This window comes from Ictalurus furcatus, chromosome 24 (assembly GCF_023375685.1).
Source record: "Ictalurus furcatus strain D&B chromosome 24, Billie_1.0, whole genome shotgun sequence".
Taxonomy (NCBI): Eukaryota; Metazoa; Chordata; class Actinopteri; order Siluriformes; family Ictaluridae; genus Ictalurus; species Ictalurus furcatus.
In genome coordinates this window covers 9709610-9729181 of record NC_071278.1, presented here as the reverse complement: position 1 = coordinate 9729181, position 19572 = coordinate 9709610, and the positions used below count along the sequence as shown (strand labels likewise).

General features: G+C 39.9%; 1 protein-coding gene across 5 annotated transcripts; it reads left to right on the top strand.

Moving 5' to 3' along the window:
* The first annotated feature begins 841 nt into the window (after positions 1-841).
* On the top strand, positions 842-19571 carry rhot1a (ras homolog family member T1a). 5 transcript variants are annotated; one of them, XR_008384545.1, is made up of 21 exons: positions 842-1100; positions 1950-2008; positions 2094-2175; positions 3470-3513; positions 4368-4421; positions 4530-4582; positions 5409-5517; positions 7378-7479; positions 7725-7823; positions 7996-8104; positions 8330-8450; positions 9189-9273; positions 9480-9625; positions 9728-9828; positions 9902-10032; positions 11009-11092; positions 11186-11308; positions 11476-11678; positions 13621-13743; positions 15992-17402; positions 18228-18328. XR_008384545.1 is itself a non-coding variant. In XM_053612702.1 (20 exons), exons 1-20 carry the CDS (start codon positions 1064-1066, stop codon positions 18343-18345), a joined length of 1983 nt encoding a protein of 660 aa, XP_053468677.1. In that variant the 5' UTR covers positions 843-1063; the 3' UTR covers positions 18346-19571. The 5 variants fall into 5 exon arrangements, 2 of the variants coding, with proteins under 2 accessions (XP_053468677.1, XP_053468678.1); XR_008384547.1 differs by having other exon boundaries at positions 843-1100; positions 17208-17402; XM_053612702.1 differs by lacking the exon at positions 15992-17402 and having other exon boundaries at positions 843-1100; positions 18228-19571.
* The last annotated feature ends 1 nt before the right edge of the window (position 19572 follows it).

Sequence of the window (19572 nt, the reverse complement as noted above, 5' to 3'; positions counted from 1 at the left end):
ACAGAGGTCAGAGGAGAAGGGTCAGACTGGTTCAAGCTGAAAGAAAAGCTACAGTAAGTCAAATAACCACACTTTACAACTGTGGTGAGCAGACATGGATCTCCAAACACGTAACACAGTGAACATCGAGGTGGAACAGTAGAAGACCACGTCAGGTCCAAGTCCTGTCAGCCAAGAACAGAAACCTGAGGCTACAATGGGCACAGGATCACCTCACCTGGACAGACTGGGAAAAGACCAGGCAATGTTATTTACAGCATTTGGTGGATGACCTTATCCAGGGCCATTTACATTTACCTCATTTATACACCTGAGGGTTAAGATCCTTGCTCAAGGGCCCAGCGGTGGAAGCTTGGCAGTGATGGGATTTGAACTCACAACCTTCTGATCTTTAATAGTTGTCTGAGGTGGGATTTGAACTGAGGTCGTCTTGTTGGCAGCGTCAACCGAATTTTATATATAAAAAGCCCTTTTTCTCAGAACAAATACAAAACAGATGTCTATAAATCACTTGTTACTCTTTATTTCTCCTTTCTTTTTCTCTCATTTTTCCTCCTTCCCCTTCTCCCTCATCTTTTCCCCTTCTTCCCCCCTCAAACAGACTATTGTTCCCCAGCTTTTGGCACATCTTAACCACTGGGCTACTTGTGCTACCCCTGCCTGTGCTACCCCTGCCTGTGCTAAACCTACTTGTGCTACCCCTGCCTGTGCTACCCCTACCAAAATATATTGTTATTGTGGGTTGAATGGTATAATGGTTTAAAAAAAAATTTAATTGTAATCAGCGCCCTCTATAGGCGCTGTATCGTTACTGCACACACCATTTAAGGTGGCACTAGCACTTCTGAAACAAGCAGTCGACTTCCGTCCGTTTTGCCCTACAAGACCGCCAATCGGGTGAACTGCGCATGCGCAGCCCCGTGTCATTAGCTTAGCCCAGTGTAGCTTAGCGTAGTCTCACAGAAGGAGCACAGTGCGGGAGTACAGTAAAGGTGCTGCTGGTTAGCTACATGCTATTTGAAGGAGCTTCGTGTTTGTTTTAGCTGGACACACGTCGTTAAGAATGAGGAAGGACGTGAGGATATTACTAGTCGGGGAACGTAAGTGAATAAATCTGTTGGTGCTCTGTAGTGAGCTAAATGTAGCCACATAGCTAAGCTGCTGCACGCGCCTGCCTCCTGCCTCCAACTTCAGCTACATGACGCCTGATTTTGTGCACTATTGTGTAGTATTGTGCACTATTGTGTAGATTTGTGCACTATTGTGTAGTTTTAGACGCAGTCACGGGTTTTTAAATCTGTCAGCTCTCATTAGCAGCATTAGCACAAGGGTCCTCTGGGCTGGAAAACCATCCTCAGACTTTAAATAGACATTAGGGGGACAATGCACTACTTGTATTATGAGGGTTATTCTTTGTTTACAGGACGTATTTACAGGAGTTAGGATGAAGGGCTGAGATAATTCCACGTTCAGATGGAGCTTACAGTGAAGTGCAGAAGTTTTCACACCTTTAGAAGAATATATATCAGAAATGTATAGCAGTGTTTCATAATCCTGCTTCTGGAGGACCAGAGTATCACCTGCACACTGATTAAAACCTAAACAACAAAGTCTTCCTGACACACACACACACACACACACACATATATATATATATACACACACACACACACACGCACACACCTGACTCACACACACTTACACCTGTTCAACCCCGTCAGATTGCTTGGCATGTCTGTGTTTATGAACACAGGAAACTGAGAAGGTCCTGGGAAAACAGTGTTGTGTGTGTGTGTGTACATATATAATATGCATGCATGAGGGGGTGCAAACTTTTGCACAGAGTTGTCCCATCTCTGAAGATTAGGATCAGTTAGTATTCAGACATGGGTAATGTTAAAGGCTTTACACCAGAAGATTGCTGAATAATTATTTGTTCCTCTCCGCAGCTAAAGTGGGGAAGACGTCGCTTATCATGTCGCTGGTCAGTGAAGAATTCCCTGACGAGGTACACCGGTCTCTTTCCACATCCATGCTTCCTTTTCATTACATTAACCTGCACTTTAAACATCTGCTGTTTCGCTGCTCTTAAGGTCCCGCTGCGTGCGGAGGAGATCACCATTCCTGCGGACGTCACCCCCGAGAGAGTGCCCACACACATCGTGGATTACTCGGGTAACAGTCCTACATCATCTCCGAGCGCCGCTGAGGGACTAACGTTTATATACACACTCTGCTTTGGTTATTTATTCATCTGATTATTCTCTCTTCCACTTCTCCTGAGCTTGAGGTCCGTCACGATGACTCCTTTTGTCGGACGATATATTGTCGGAGAAATAATTGTAATAAACGATATTATTGTCATTTTAAGACCATTTTATGCCGCTGATGTAATGATAATATAACAGTATAATAATGCAAGTACACCCTTTCAGAGAGCCATGAGCTTTTAACTGTTAATAATATTCAGACATTGTTATTGGAATGTCAACAGAGAGTTTTTGACTTCTGATGAAAATATCCTTTAAATTTAGTCAATATTTCATCATGTCATGTTTATTCAGTTTAGTAAATTTTTCTCTGATTAAAATGGCATAGAGTGTTAATGGCATTTTAGTTGAAGAGAAAATGCAAAAATGAAACTAATTTTACACACAATTTATATATTAACTTAAACATTTATCAACAAAAACATGTGAAAACCAGATTTCCTGAAAAAGCTTTACAATGTAAGACAATATTGTGAGTTCTTTATGCTTTAGTTATTTATTGTCAGTGTTTTAGGGCGTCGTTACGGAAAGAGCGTATTCACGACGTGACTTATCGTTCTACCTAGTTCACGTGTGTATTCGTGTCATTTTGTGCAGAAGTGAGTTGTAATATGAGGTGTATGTTGTGTGTAAATGTCTGATTAATCTCATATGTGTATAGGATGTTTGTGTGAGTTCATTAACCCGCTAGTAAAGCGCTTCAGTTTACCGCTCTTCAGATTCAGCTCACGCAGATTAAGCGGCTCAAACCCCGACATGACTGACTACGACTGGATTGTTTCACACGCTAGAACGATTCTTTCTACATTTTTCTTCCTATAAAAAAAATTAATATCTTGTGTCATTTTTTTTCAACAGTACGTTTTAATTAAAATCAGTGCTAGTGCTCGCTGCACATCTTAAATTCGAACGCAGAGTTTTTGCATTCGAACGTGCGTTTATATCTTAAATTCAACGAATATTTGAAGTTCGAATGTTAATTTGACAGCCCCGGAGCAGACGAGACGACGACAATGTTGGTGACGTTCGTTCTTATATAAACAAACACGCATGTAAACACAATGGGCGATATCGAGGTCAGGAAAAATGATAGAGGTCACGTCTGTGTATTGTACGATAAGTCGGTAACGTAATTATCCTGACAGGCCTAGTGAGCTGTTTCCTTTTGTTCTATAAGCTGATCTTATTTTCTTGTGTAGAAGCAGAGCAGTCTGATGAACAGCTGTACCAAGAGATCTCTAAGGTGAGTCTGATTTCACTGACATGTTAGGCTGAATTCTGGATATAAACACATCATCAGACTTGGGGCTTTGTGATATAACGATATAATATAAATGTCATGATAAATTATGTCATGATGCAGTTTTCTTTATTTTATTTATAACATTTAAAAAATAATAAGAATTAAAAACTGAATAGAAGCAGCTGATTTGATTACAGGTTGACAGGTTGATGACAGTTTAACAGTCCGTCATTATTGCAGTTTTAATGCAGCACTTCTGTCTTGCTGGCAGTTTAACTAAATTATACACTGCGGGTCAAAAGTTTGTGGACACTTGACTGAAATGTTTCTCATGATGTTAAAACGCTTTTGATCTGAAGGTGTGTGATTAAATGTTTGCTATCGGTGTTGTAGACAAAAAATATAATCGTGCCAATGTATTCATTTCTTTCGTTAGAAAACTAACATTTTATTTACAAAAAAATATTTATTTAAATCGACGGCTCAGAGCGAAATATTCGGAAAAGCATCTCCGGGAAATTCCTCAAGAAATCGGTCGAGAAAACGCCAAGAATACATTTCTGGAAATTCTAGGCAAAAGGGGCAAGATGATAAAATATAAATTATTTTGATTTAATTTGCATTTTTTATCACAACATAATTCCCATAGTCCCATTTGTGTTACTCCACAGTTTTGATCACTTTATTATTATTATAAAATAATAAAAATAAAGAATGTCTAAACTTTTGACCGGTTGTGTGCGTGTGTATGTATGTGTGTATTGTATTGTATTGTACCTTTCTTCCTATTATGTATATATTCTATTCTCTATTTAGTTAATTCTTCTGCTTATTATTATTATTATTTGTTGCAGGCGAACGTCATATGCATAGTGTACTCGGTAAACAGCAAAAAATCTATTGAGAAGGTAGGTTTGTTTTTTAAATCAGATAATTATATGTAATATTTTTCTTGTTTTATTTGTTAGTTAAATATGGTTTACTGCTGTTTTAAAGCCTTTTTTGCTTGACTCTAGGTGACGAGCCACTGGATTCCCCTCATCAACGACCGAACAGACAAGGACAGCAGGTGTGTACGGCTGTGTCTGCAGTATATACAAGGTGTTACGCGCCTGGAGATGTTTCACCTGCTCAGAGACGTGACCTATGAGTGTGACCGTGGACGTTCTGTTGGCACTCGTGGCTTTACCGATTCAGGGGAATCCGAGAAGCTTTCAAAAGCTGAACCCAGGGAGTGATGATAGAAACACAAACGCGAGGTTTTCTATTTAGAATTAGACGAGGCGATGGCGGTCGTATGACAAATGATGTGATGTTAATGCATTTAAAGTAGCCAAAGATAAATTATGATGTAAATTGGCTTTTCTATAAGCATCTTTTTTTTCTTTTCCAGCAGGCTGTGAATATTATATTCTAACAGATTTTGTGAGAATCTTTGAACACACTAGGAAGAGGTTTTTTTTTTAAAGTGGTTTTGCATATCGTGTAAATCAGCTGAAAGTCTGAGTACGCAGAGTTTAATAGTGCTCGAGGCGTTATTGTTTGGCTGAAGCAAACGAAAAAATATGATTTTTTTTAAGAATCTGATTCATAAATCAGAAGATATCGATCAAACTGCACTGCAGGGTCACAGAATCAGGCCAGGGTGGGTCTTCTCACTTCCCTGAGTAATCAGGATATACTGTAGTGTGTAGTTTTGAGTTTCTGGGCTTTAGCATGTTTTCTCACCATTGCAATATGTGTCAAAATCATCATAAGAAAAGCAGTAAGTTTCAGTGCTTGGACCCCTAAACAGTGTTAAGTTTTGATGAATGGGAAAACATGCCTCCTTCAGCAGTTTTGCTGCTAATGTGCTTCTGATTGTAAAGACGTGATGTAACTTTTGCATTTTGCAGAGTACCCCTGATTCTTGTCGGGAATAAGTCAGACCTGGTGGACCACAGCAGCATGGAGACCATTCTGCCCATCATGAACCAGTACTCAGAAATTGAGACCTGTGTTGAGGTAAGTAGAGCTCTCCAGAGTACACGACAAGCATGGGAACTTTTGCAATGAATGTTGCAGAAGGATATGAAAGCCCTAGGAGGCCATGCATCATTATTATTATTATTATTATTATTATTATTATTATTATTATTATTATTATTATTATTATTTTATTTTATTTTATTTTATTTTATTTATTCATTTATTCTGTTTTTTTTTTTGGGTGATCACAACTTAAAGTTGTTTTCTTGTGATCTCGAATTGATTTTCGAATTGATGTCGACATAACAGAAGTAGTTTTCTTGTGACTTCATTTATCTGTGTATTCAACATATGTTGTTATTATTGTTCTGGAGGCAGCAAAAGCTTAACGCAGTCCCGCAGCCTCATGGAGGAACAAATTAGTTTTTTTTTACTTTGATCAGAGTCTCACTCAAGCTGAACTAGCTCTATGTCTGTGAGTGATTGACAACTTCCGCATTAGTGTCTTATGGAGGCTGAGAGGTCAAGAAGACAATACACAACACCCTGAACATGTAGTCTGTCATTGCATGCAACACCAGTCCCATTCACAAGGCAAGAGATTTTCTCGTGAGAAAATGACGTCGTGAGAAAACAGCTTTTTTGTTATGTCAAGATCACAAGAAACCAAGAAAGAAAAATAATAATAATGCACAGCCTCTTAGGGCTTCTGTAGAAGCTTCCATAGCATAGAAAATATATATATTTTTTAAATTTTGTTTCGGGCTACGATTCATCTGTGCTCAGAAAGTCTTTCTGAACTTAAGCCAGAGTAAATTTAGAAAACATTTCGGTCCGAGATGTTGAGCGTGTGCAGACATGCAGTAGTATCATGGAGGAAACAGGCATCACCTGGTGGCGCATGTGGCAACCAGCCCATATTCTGGTGAGATAAGTTTCAGTCTAAATTAAGAGACCGGTTTTACAAGACTACATGCACGTAGGGCTTGACATAGAGTAGATTAAATCACATTTAGGCTGGGTTATGATCTCCGTCTGTTTTCTTCACACCACCAAAGAAAGGCTTTTATGTTTATTATTAATTATATCCCTCTGTGGATTGACATCGTATTGAAATGACTGTAAATCAGACTGTAATGTGTTTATTATTACAGCTGCATCGACTGTTTATCATTATGCATTATACCACAGTGTTGTTTGAATTGTTGAAACTGATTGGTCAGAAGGTGTGGATTAATTTTATATACCCCTCCACACACACACCCAGTTTCTATTGTAACGACTCATACACAGGGACTTGTAAAGACGGGACTCCACATAATCTAACACTAATAGATATTAAAAGAAAAGCGTATAACACCAGTGTTTTTCCGTTTTCTCTGTAACATAAAAGACTGCAGGGGTTTTTTTTTTTGTCCCATTAACGTCAAGAAAGAGGAAAAAAAAAGGATACTGTGGGAACGACTGTTTATAACTGCTATAGCATGAGTCCATATTTGTTGTGGATATTCTTCCATAACATTGAATGTCACTATAAATCATTAAAAAGCATGATATGCTGTTCGTTAATAAATGTTTAAAAAAAAAAACACTGTGATGTAAGTGGAATAAAACACTTCAACCCATGCAGTTATATAAACAGTTCGCGTCAGGCCGTTTCGCACCACCTCAGCATGGATTATTTACATGTAACCGCACTGTTATTCCTTACCAATTTATGAAATGAATATAAATGAAATATTGGACAAGGAGGGTGCATTAATTTTGTAAAGCTGTCCTTTTAGCTAGGATTTAAACATTGGGCTCTAACAGTGTTTGTAATTCAACAAGTACAATTTGACCTAACCATCCAGAATTCATCAGAGACGTTGTTTTTTTTTTTTTGTTTTTTTTTAGTGTTCTGCAAAAAACCTGAAGAATATCTCTGAGCTGTTCTACTATGCCCAGAAGGCCGTGTTGCACCCTACAGGCCCCCTGTACTGCCCAGAGGAAAAGGAGGTGAGAGATTACTGGATGTTGGGGGCCACAAAAACTCGAGAACACTTTAGCTTTGCATCTGGAGTCCAGCTTACTTCTTCTGCTTTTGTTATTACATTACCGATTCCCCGTAAAACGTCCCCTTCTCCCATTCTTGCGAAACCTTAGTGTAGTTTTGTTGTTTGCATAAACATGATGATGATTATTATTATTATTAATATATAGGATTAATGGTTAAAGATGAAATCTCTGTGGTCTGGTTGCAGATGAAGCCTTCTTGCATCAAAGCGCTTACTCGCATCTTCAAAATATCTGACCTGGACAACGACGGCATTCTCAATGACCACGAGCTCAATTTCTTCCAAGTACGGACCTCGTTCTTAATATCTTTCACAGAGCTTGACTTTCTTTCATTATTAATATTGAAATTACTCGTGCAGACTTACTTTGTCTAATAGCAGAGTGCCCCATTTTTCTTCTTCTTCGTCTTCTTTTTTTCTTTTCTTTAATTGATTTTTAAAAAAAATTTTATTACAGAGAACCTGTTTTAACATGCCGCTTGCTCCTCAAGCTCTGGAGGACGTGAAAAACGTTGTGCGGCGAAACATGACCGATGGCGTGAGGGACAAAGGCCTCACTCTTAAAGGTCAGCTCTGCCGGACGTGAACCTCACTGTTTTATAGCTCGCTCCTTTTTCTTTTTTCTTTTGTTCCATCACAGGCTTCCTAGCATGACGTTAACACCTAGTTTACTTAGGAAACATTCCTCTGAAACAACTTTTGTAAATTTGCGCCGGATGAGAACGTCTGCCAAAGGACTAAATGTAAATATGCATATCTGACTCAGTTGTGTGCTCTTCTTCTCCTGCCAGGTTTCTTGTTCCTACACACTCTCTTTATCCAGAGAGGTAGGCATGAAACCACGTGGACTGTGCTCCGAAGGTTCGGCTATGATGATGACCTGGAACTCACTCAGGAATACCTGTTTCCGCTGTGAGTCCCACACAGTGTTATGGCCGTATTCACAAGTAAAATCGTGCAGTGCTGCTGAACCAATAATGCAGTTTTAAACACAAGCTTCAATACACAAACCTGTTTATGTAACTTTCTTTCCTCTTGTACACACACTACTAATTGCTCCTTGACAAACCAGTCTCTGTCCTTTTGTGTTTTAGTATCAGCACTTTAGTGGGTGCAAACAAAGTAGGCATCCTGCTAAAAACAATATACTATTGCTTTTTATTAGAGCAGAAGAGTGTTTTTCTGAGTGCATAATGCATCCCTATTCCAATCCTGAGTGAAATAACCTGTTTCATAATTTCTTGTTGTTGGGGATGGGCGTAGAGAGAGAGAGATCCCAAACCTAGCAACACTTGAAATGCTCTTTCGGCTGAATAAAAGAGCTTAAAACGTTAAAATGAGCTTAAATGATTAGCCATGATTAGCAAGGAGCAACCCTCACCAGGAATCTTGACTCCTGACTTTTTTAAAAAAAATTTTAAACTTTTTTTTCAAATTGATCTGGAAAGAATTAGTAATAAATCGTCAGAAATCAAACTTGTACTTCACGTAAGGATCGTTACATAAAGATCTAGATTGTTGTTAGATTGTTGACGTGACTTTAACTGGTTTGTTTTTACGCCCTGTAAAGCGCTGTGTTACAGCAGTCTCTATTAGTGCCAGGATTTAATGAAATCTTCTTGTAAGCTGAGACCATCCTTGTTTGCGCAGGTTAAAAATACCTCCACACTGCACCACAGAGCTGAACCACAACGCGTATCTCTTCCTGCAGAGTGTCTTTGACAAGCACGACAAGGTGAGTCCGTCAATTCCAGACGCGCTCGGTCTGTTTTTAGGGGGTGCGTAACTCTAGTCTAGGAGTAAATAAATAAGGAAAGGCCAGGTAGCGTGACAAAACGGGCACGTGGAGATGTTTCAGACTTAATGTTTTGAATGGTGTTGTGTGGAAGTAAGTCCATCTGAATCCCAATAAAGTCAAGATAAAGCCAAGCTTTGTTTCAGGATCGAGACTGCGCGTTGTCTCCTGAGGAGCTGAGAGATCTGTTTAAGGTCTTCCCCTACATGCCCTGGGGCCCTGACGTCAACAATACAGTGTACACCAACGACCAGGGCTGGATCACCTACCAGGGCTACCTGTCTCAGTGGACGTAAGTAACAGAAGATCTAAAGAGTCGGTCAGAACTTCTTATTTCATTCTCCTTTATACCCCAGGTAGCCTTTTTTTACATGACGTCTGATCTATCGTTCAGGCTAACAACGTACTTGGATGTACAGCGCTGCTTGGAATATCTGGGTTACCTTGGTTACTCTATCATTCATGAGCAGGACTCACAGGCTGCTGCCATCACAAGTAAGAAAAAGAGAGTGTGTGTATGTGTGTCAGACAGACAGACTAGATGTTTTGACTGTTTTGTGTGGTGTAGTCACCAGGAACAAGCACATTGACCTGCAGAAGAAGCAGACCCAGCGCAGTGTGTTTCGGTGTAACGTCCTGGGAGCACGCGGGAGTGGCAAGAGTGGCCTCCTGCAGGCCTTTCTGGGCAGGAACTTAGCTGTGAGTACACTGCACAAAGATATTCTCTAGAAGACTGTAGATGCATACATGCCTGGTTTCCTTTCAGCTATTTAATGGAGAATGTTTATTAGCTTTAGAGTTAGTAATGTTGCTCCTACGTAGTTAACTGCAGTTATTTATAAAACGTTAGGGCTGGGTATTGCAACCAATTTGGCGATTCGATTCTTATTTATATGAGTTCGATTCGTTTTCAGTTCGATTCAGTATCGATTAGTTATCAATATTTCATTTTAAATGTTAGTTTTGCAGACATTGAATCCATGTTTGAATATAAATGCTGGTAACTGAAGCCCTCCTACTCGGCTGAAATACACATTTATGATAGGGCTCACACAATTATGTTTAATTACTTTTATTTTGAGTAACAAACATTGTAACAAGAAATCATAAATATATGCATACAAGGTTAACACAAACTGCACATTACTGTTAAAAAAAAAAAAAAAAACATTGTAAATGTGCAACAGTGAAATTCATTAAGGACTTAAAACATTTTTTAGAAATAAAACTGTTTTCAAAATTCAAAACATGACCGATGGCGATATCTTCAGGACGAGAGGAGAACTACAGATAATATTCACATCCTCTCAAGTAAGGCGCACGCACCAAGAATCGATTCTGGGATTTCCCAAATCGATATCGTTTAGTTATATTGAAGATCGATTAAAATCGGAGGATCGATATTTTCTCCCCAGCCCTATAAAACGGGTGTTTTTGTTTTTCTTCACTCCACTGATTTATATTTTTCAGCATCAAAAAGTTTGCAAGGCTTATTTCACGTCTTATTTTAACGGCAGTCGCGAAGGTTCCTCAGTGAAAAATGATGCCGTCTCAAAAGGTTCCGATGTCATCCTTTACCGTGGAAAAGCACAAAGCTTTTCCAGATTAAGCACCTGTACCTTGTTGGCAGGAAACCTTGACAGGTGGTGGTTTTGTGTGTGTTTTCCTCTTGTAGAGACAAAAGCAGATAAGAGAAGACCACAAATCCTACTACGCCATCAGCACCGCATATGTCTATGGACAGGAGAAGTATTTGCTTGTAAGTTGAAATATTGCAATCATCAGAATTCCTATATATCCACAGATATAATGATTGACATGGAACTTAAGCTGGCTTTTGTGTCTTTCTCAGCTGCATGAGATTCTCCCAGACATTGATTTCGTCTCGGAAGCTGATCTGGCCTGTGATGTTGTCTGCCTTGTGTATGACATCAGTAATCCTCGCTCTTTTGAATACTGCGCAAAGGCCTATAAGGTTTGTCACATGTGCTCATCGATGAGATTACGTATATGAATTTGGAAGAGAAGATTTGTCTCTATAATGTTACTAAACTACAAACTACATCTAGTATAACTAAGGGGTTAAATAATACACAGTGCTATCATGTTGTGATTTTTTTATTTATTTTTTTGTTTCCACAGAAATACTTCATGGACAGCAAGACTCCATGTATGATGATCGCTGGCAAGTCAGACCTGCACGAGGTTCGCCAACACTACAGCACGACTCCTCTGGACTTCTGCAGGAGGCACAAGCTGCACCCGCCGCAGCAGTTCACCTGTAACACAGCTGAGGCTCCCAGCAGAGACATCTACACCAAACTCACCACCATGGCCATGTATCCGTGAGTAAAGCTTCCTCAGCCTACCCTCGCCACCTTTCCACCATCCTGCATGGCTCTAATGGCTGCCTGTCCTCCTCCCCTGTGTACCTTTCCTCCTTCGCTCTATTCTTTAGGAAAACTTTTCACCTCGACAAACAAATTAGACGCGAGGCGTTAATGTAGTAGACAAAGTAACGAAGAACCAAAACATCTAAACCGTGAATCTAAAAGTGCATTGTAACCCCTGTTGAGTCCATTCAACATTTACATTGCATTGCATTGCATGTTTGTGAAAGCAATGTTGGAGAACTATAGCTATTCAACCGCTTTCAGATGTGTTTGAAATAGAAATATAGTGTTTTTATTATGTGTTTAGGGGAAAAGAACATTCATTTGTATTAAGGATGGATCAGCATGACTCTTTTAGTAATCTAGATGGCAACTGTTATTATTTGTTAGTATTGCGGGATCTATTAATAACGAATAGGTTTGTTACAGATTCAAATCGACTTAGTTCTTTTTCTTTTTTTCCTCCTTCTAATGTGTAGTCCATTATTTTCTGCTGATATTGACTCAATACGGATGTCAGAGTGGTGCTATCTCTAATCTATATCCATAAAAAGATTTGTTAAAGACTGAAGACAGAGCTGTTCATGAGACCGAGTCGATTAAATCAGTCTACTGAGCTGTGCAAATAAACTCTCACTGCCGCTGTTGGAGGAAATATCGACTTTCGTTTAACAACAAGGAGTCTCTTTAACTGCGTTACAAAGAAGCTGTTCGACATAACAGTAAATTGATGAAGTAGTACAAAGTCCTGCGAATAAAACAGGATTTAACATCTGTAATTTATGGGTTACTTCAACCAGTCTACAAGCACTGAAATCCAACGAGCCTGAAGTATCTTTAATTTGAGATGGATTAAAAGTTTTCTTGAGTATTTAAAGCTTTGCTTGCTAGCATGGTTTTGTCTCTGGACTCTGTAGACCTTATTTGAACGTTTGAAACATCTGGGTTAATGGTCTTGGACATTTTGTGGCATGTCCCAGTCATGTGGAGTCTATTATCTTTTCTCTTTTTTTTAGATGGTGTTTATATGAATACTTAACATTTCAGTTTTGAATAAAAAGGAATTAAATAATCCAGCATGAAAAGTGGATTTGCGATCACGACATAAACACACAACTGTCTTTAACGCTATACCGGAGAGCAAAGGTGTTGATTTTCGAGCAGTTGCCGGTAGGACAATAGTTTGCAGTGTTAGTCACTAGTGTGAGAGTCACGATGGAGAAGAGGCTAAGCCGATTCAGGTCATCCCACTCAGTCAGGCGAGACACCTGGAGAAGAGACGACCCAAGACAAGTCACTGGTACCAGACTAAATGGGAGCAGGAGTTTTGGTAGGCTGCTTTTGTTTTGTTATGTTTACATCAGATGCGCTCCATAATATTATTACCAGTTTTATTTTTCACTGGTATCAGATATAATTAGTAATGATCTTTAGAAAAAAATACATCTCATAATTACAGACTGTGAAAGATTATCAGTTAAAGATAAAAGCCAGAAGCCTGCCAATCTTGGACAAGATTGAGGTTATGCATGCTGCGAAAATATTAAGCAGACCACTGATATGGTGAAAAATGGCTTCCCTGTTAAGAGTGTAATTGTGCTTTTGAACTATATGTATGCTGATAATTTGATAATGATGCTACTCTCCTGGTTTTGCTTCCTTGAACTCCTCCATTTCTGCTTTGTGAATTTTTTTTTAATTTTATATATTTTTTTCTGAAGTGGTGATTGCAGAAGGGCAAGAGCGCCGATCTTTAAAGAGGAACAGGAACCTTTGGGCGGCAAATCTCATGATCGTGCATCATACATGACTCTTATCTCCTCTTCCTGTTTGTGTGTGTGTGTGTGTGTGTGTGTGTGTGTGTGTGTGTGTCTGTATGTGTGTGTCTCCGCAGCCACGCCAAGCTCCGCTGCATGTGTGCCTGCAACAGGTGCACTTTTTGCATCAGTCAGAACCTGCTGAACAGTGAGCTCCTGCATTCGGTCAGGGCCAAACTCTACAGTGTCATTGTGAACAGGTCTCTAAGCTCAGCCCTGTCCTCCTCCTGCTCTTTATGGCCACCTTTAACCTCCGTTTCCTAACATGTCTACTCTGTTTTTGCGTTGCATATCCACCGCACATGGTTGGGTTATTCTGTATTGATTACCTAGGTCTTTCTAAACCCTTTTTATCTATTGTATAGATCCTTGTTAGGAGACCTGTCTGTGGTGGGTGTGTATTCACTAGGTTTGTAGTTGGGTGTCCTTCACACGAAGCACTAAACTGTATAGGGGTATATCTAATGCTGTCTTTTTAGTCTTTGACTTATGCCTTTGGTGCATTATTCATCAATCCTATACTGCTAGTGCCAGCCCAGTATGATGTTCTTCCTTTTATTTATGCGTCACTTCAAAGCACGGTTCAGCTCCACCCATTGCTAGTGGTCTGATCTAGCTAGCATAGCACGTAGTTTACTAATCTAACTCTGAAACTAGCAGAACTGTGTCCATCAGTTTTCTGGAGGTTGTGGGGTGGTGACTTTTTTTTTTCTCTTTTTTCCCCCCTTGTACCAAGATTATTAACGTGAACACTAACAACAGTAGCAGTGATGGAGGAGCTTCAAAATTCTGATTTGCTTTTTACTCTGCGCTTTGGTTGTACATGAGTGGAAGAGGTAGAGTTTGAGGGGTCAGAATGTTATCAGACATTACTATTGAAGATTGCAGTGCCACACTCTCATCAGTAGAAAGTGATTCTAGCTAGTGGTATTTCTGATTCAAGTGATGACTCATGGCAGTTTGCTGCCTGTTGCATTGACTAGTCAAAAGACTTACTTGAAAAGCTCTAACCATATATTCCCTTCTGGTACTCTTGGTCTTCTGGCAAGAACAAGATTTAGCACAAGTACTTGGTTATGGAGTGGGTCACATGGCAGTGGAGAAACCAACGGAATCTGGCATCAGAAACCTTTCCAGATTGGCGAAACGAACGCTTTTGACATGTTTTCAAGAGATTGCGAGTGCAAATTCCAGCAATGCCACAGCCATCCGTTCCCTGGAGTTGAGAGAGCAACTTTGGCCATGCATGCTGGGTGGGAGGGATGGTGTTACTGTGAGCCGTGACAGTGACACTAGCCAATCGTGGGCGTCTGTGAGCTCGATGTATTCAGTAGAGGGTGGATAGCCGTGTGCGTGTTACGCTGTGTTGTGACGCAGCATGAGCATCAATTTGAAAAACTTTCACCTTCCCCTGTTAGTAGTTGTTTGTGATGGGGGGGGAGAGCTAGCTGGTGGGTAGAAATTGTCAGGTGACCAAACTGGATAAAAAAATATTTTAAAAGTATTCGTTTCCACTACTTGCTTTACCAGTGGAAAAGCGCTATTATGGTCAAACTCACCAGGTTTCTGCCACAGTCCACGCTGGTCTGGTCCATTATTTTTGAAAGATTGATTGATGAAGTTCAATTTAGTGCCATTTTAGTGCTGAAGGTAGAAAAACAACTTGACTACTCTAACTGCTGCTTATGAATGCATGGGGATTCACTGATATTAGGTCTTGTTTAAAACTGCATGACTAACATGGGTCATGTGGTTTGTTTTTGTTTTTTTTCCTTGTATTAGTAACACTAGCCCTTACGGTATTACTTGAATTACTATAAATTCAGGGTGTTGGCTGTCAACATAATTAGATGAATTATTTCTTCCATTTAAGCAGTAGTTTAATTACATTTATTTGTTGAAATATTTTGAGGTGGATATGCAAACAGTAACTGCACTAATTCACTTTTTTTATCCATCATTCTGTTGCCAGTGCCGTAGCTGCCGAGTATTTTATCCTTTTAAGGCTGCAGTTCTCCCTGAATTTATTTGTTTGTTTGTTTGTTTATTTAGAATTTCTTTTGTTTGTTTGTTTTTCATCTTGAACCTTACTCTCTTTGTGCTCTTTGTGCAAGTACAGCATTCTAACAACTTATAAACTAATACGTTTACATCTTTTAACATGAGAATAAGTATAGAGTAAATTAGTTTAGTCTTTAAGTTTAGATCTACAAGAGACTTTTAGTTACTTGGTAGCGGACACGTCTGTATAGTGAGTCAGTGGGAATATCCACACACTATACAGAAATAGAACTGTCTCTTGTTGGTCCTGCCTTGCTAACACAATACCTGAAACTATAAGAGATGTTTGGTCACCCTCTCAATTCTTTATTTTGATGCGTTTGTTTCCTTTTTTTTTTTATTTTTATGATGTCCTGTGTCGTCATGGTTATTTTTTTCCCTCCGTAGGTGTTCATTCAAATGTGTTTGGCTGGGCCTATTCCTTCTCGTGTTGCATCACTTCACCTCATGCTAATCCTGCCAGCATGCCTGCTTTTATCTGTGTTTCACTACCTGGACTGTAATAGGGTTGATTAGATCAGGGGATTGGCCTTAACCTGTTACAGACACGAACTTTGTTTCACACTGTGAAGAGTACTGGGTGTATTTTGGCATGTATGCAGTGGATTAATAGTTAATTCCTCTAACTCTTAACACTTGTGACTTTAATTTGTTCACATAACTATGTTTCTGCTTGTGATGTAATTTCTTCTGGCTGCTGATTTGGTGTTTGTGTGTGTTTGTGGCTGATTTATATAAAACCCTACTGTAGATGGCGGCATTTCTCAGTAGTTTATTGCCTTCCTGTTAAAGGACTGAACATGATTAATGATATTTGGGCATTACTTAAAGGGATAGTTCACCTAAAAATGAAAATACTGTCATCAGTTACTCCTCCTCATGTCGTTCCAAACCCATAAGACGTTCGTCCCTCCGTTTACAGTCCAAGTAACCAAAACTTTCAAGCTCCAAAAAGTTCATAAAGGCATCGTAAAAGTAATCCCAATTTTATGAAGCGATATGAATACTTTGTGTGCGCAAAAAAACTATAATCAAGACTTTATTCACCAAATATTCATTTCAGCATAAAGCTCTGGTGTGCGTTCACGAGAGAGTGAGAGCCACGACACGCATGAGTGTTGTGTTGACACGAGAGCGGACATGCTCGCGATACAGTGGGACCTGGAAGTGCTGATTTTGACATGGAGATGGAGGACTTTTTTTGGGGGGGGTTCCCTCTTGTGTCATCACAACACGCATGCGTCGTGGTTACTTGGACTGCAAACGGAGGGACAAAAATCTCCCAGGTTTCATTAAAATGTCTTCATTTGTGTTCCGAAGATGAACGAAATTCTTATGGGTTTGGAACAACATGTGGAGTAACCGATGACGGAATTTTCATTTTTGGGTGAACTATCCCTTTAAGGTGTGGTGTACTCTGGTGTCTGTGCTTGGGTACTTGAATGGCTAGATGACACACTCGCCACTCTGACCAGACATTATCCAAACCCGTGATCAGTCGGAGGTTCTCACTGCACAGCAAGCTTTGTGTTTCGATTTGTCGATCTGTTCATTAACTTGGCCTTTTCCTCTCTGCTGTGTTTCTCTTGTGTGGAGCATGTAGTGGTGGCTGTGTTGTGAATGGTAGTTGAATTGCCGTCCTGTATGCATGTGCAGAAGGTTGGGGCCCTTTTTTTAACGAAAGGGACACTTGTCATTTGGCTGATGAGGATCCAGCCTCATCCGTCAGATGCACGCAGTCAGCTGTGTAAAGGACTCAATCTACATGGATGCGTCTGTCCGACCCATTTGTGTCCAGGTAAACACCGTCCTCACCTGGACCGCTTTGTGATTGTGTGTACTGATGAGTTCGTGACCAAGTTGGTTCTCAGAACATTTCTGGCTGTTTGAGTCTGTAGGTTTCTATTGTCATGGTGCTTTTCAGTCTGATTGGTTGAGCTTGATTCTTATGGTTTTACCTGACACTGGAACTCTGGTCTAAATGAAGAGAGGGTTCTGACCGAGCAGGCTCGGGAAACCGTAGCTGAGTTGTGTGCTGCTTTTCCTTTCACCCAGGCAGAAGAGCAGATGTTAAAAGGAAATGTGTGACGCCTTTTGGCAACCATGGTGTTAATAATCATTTGTTTTGCTTCGTTCTTTACTGCTTCTTTTTTGTCCTGAGCATCTCAGCAGGGTGTTCGTTATCACGTTAATACTTTTTTTTGCCTTTGATAATTGCTCACTTCTCTTTCTGTGCTTCTGCTCGAACTGTACTGCTCCACCTCCCTGCCCAGTAGACGTCAGTATCACCGTTCACCTCCATGCCTCTGCGCCTAGCATGCTGGAGTATGACGGCTTGGGGCTGAGTGAGTGGGGAATGCCAAATGACAAAAAGAAGAATGTTACTTTGGGGAAATTCCCTTTGTGTTCATTAGAAACACCTTCACTCTGAAGACATGGTGCAGAAGTAACTGTATGGTACATAGTACGTTTTAGAAAAGAGAAAGGAAGTACACATTGATTTGTTATTTGGCATTTACCCACAAAGTGAATGAATCAAGAATGTTTTTATTTATGCTCTCTCTCTCGCGCTCTCTCTCTCTCTCTCGCTCTCTCTCTCTCTCTCTACTTTTCTCTGATGCAGACACATGACCCAGGCTGATCTGAAGAACTCTACATTCTGGCTACGAGCCAGCGTCGGAGCCACAGTATTCGCAGTGTTGGGCTTCGCCATGTATAAAGCGCTTCTCAAGCACCGGTGATCAGTTACAGGCAGCACGCAACTGCAATCCTCTATCCAGCAAAAAACTTCTTCCCTCCAACCCAGTCATTCCCCTTTAAGAGAAAGCTAGTAGTATCATGATAGATAGCTATATTTTATATATTTGAACCTACATGCATCCATGCACCCATTTTTTTTTTCTTTCTTTTTTCTTTTTTTCCCTCCTCTCTTCTGGAGTTTTGATTTCAACCCGTTCTCTTATATCAAACGTCTTGTGTGTCAGCCGTGCTTGAATACTCCAGACGGCTCTTGCCGTAGACGGACTGGTTTTAAATGACGTTATTTTTCCTCAGATCAGTATTAGACGGTGTGAGACTGCTATCACAGTCTACGCAGAGGCACGAGAGGATGGAACGCTTCGTTTATAAAATGTAAATATCGCTGAGGAATACCAACAGCTTCGGCGAAAACTGGGGGGGGGGGGCAGTACAGTACAGTACAGAACTCGTACGCACGCACATAACAGGAGCTGCACAGAAACGAAGCCATTTCTCACTTGTATAGGTCATTTCGCTTTGAGCACGTTTCAACTGTAATAATTTATTAATGTCATATTTGTCAGTCAGAATATTTGACCTTGCATGCAGCAGTCACTATAGAAGGGATTTTTTTTTTTTTTTAATTATCTGGTTTGTTTTTATATTTATGATTTGTTTACTGGTTTGCCCTTGACCCCCACAGACACACTAATGCAGCGAATAAGCGATAAGCTTCACCGCAATGTTGACAAGATCACAAGAAAGGGCCCAAGTGTAGATTCTGTGGTCAGGTCAATGGGACACGGTCTCTATGAGAACTCTGTTGATAGGTTCCACGTTAAATATTTACTATTATCTATACGAATAAATACTATTACTACTCCTACTACCACTGCATCTATTTTGTTTGATTAACGGCACATTGTATTATTCATTGCAAAACTCCCAGTTCAAAACCATGACGCTGTTGTACTCATTTCTGACCTTTCAGACATTTACAATAAACAGTGTGATTATAGAGCTGTCTAACATATAATGTTTGTTCAACATTGCTTCTGTACTTTTCAGTAGGAAGTCTGAATATGCGCTTGTCAGTACAAAGTAAGAAATGTACAAACACATGCTGTACATCGTCCACGTAAGTCAGTTTAACGTATTTTACATAACTGTCGTTAATGATGAAGGTTTGAGGAGTTACCATCTTTGTTAGTCGGTATAAACAAAAATAA

What these genes read in the sequence shown, in the direction of transcription:
- rhot1a (XM_053612702.1), top strand. Translation starts at nt 1,064, where the DNA reads ATGAGGAAGGACGTGAGGATATTACTAGTCGGGGAAC. An exon ending in GTGAAGAATTCCCTGACGAG is followed by an intron (nt 2,009 to 2,093) that starts GTACACCGGTCT and finishes GCTGCTCTTAAG; the next exon opens with GTCCCGCTGCGTGCGGAGGA. An exon ending in CAAAGGCCTCACTCTTAAAG is followed by an intron (nt 8,105 to 8,329) that starts GTCAGCTCTGCC and finishes TTCTCCTGCCAG; the next exon opens with GTTTCTTGTTCCTACACACT.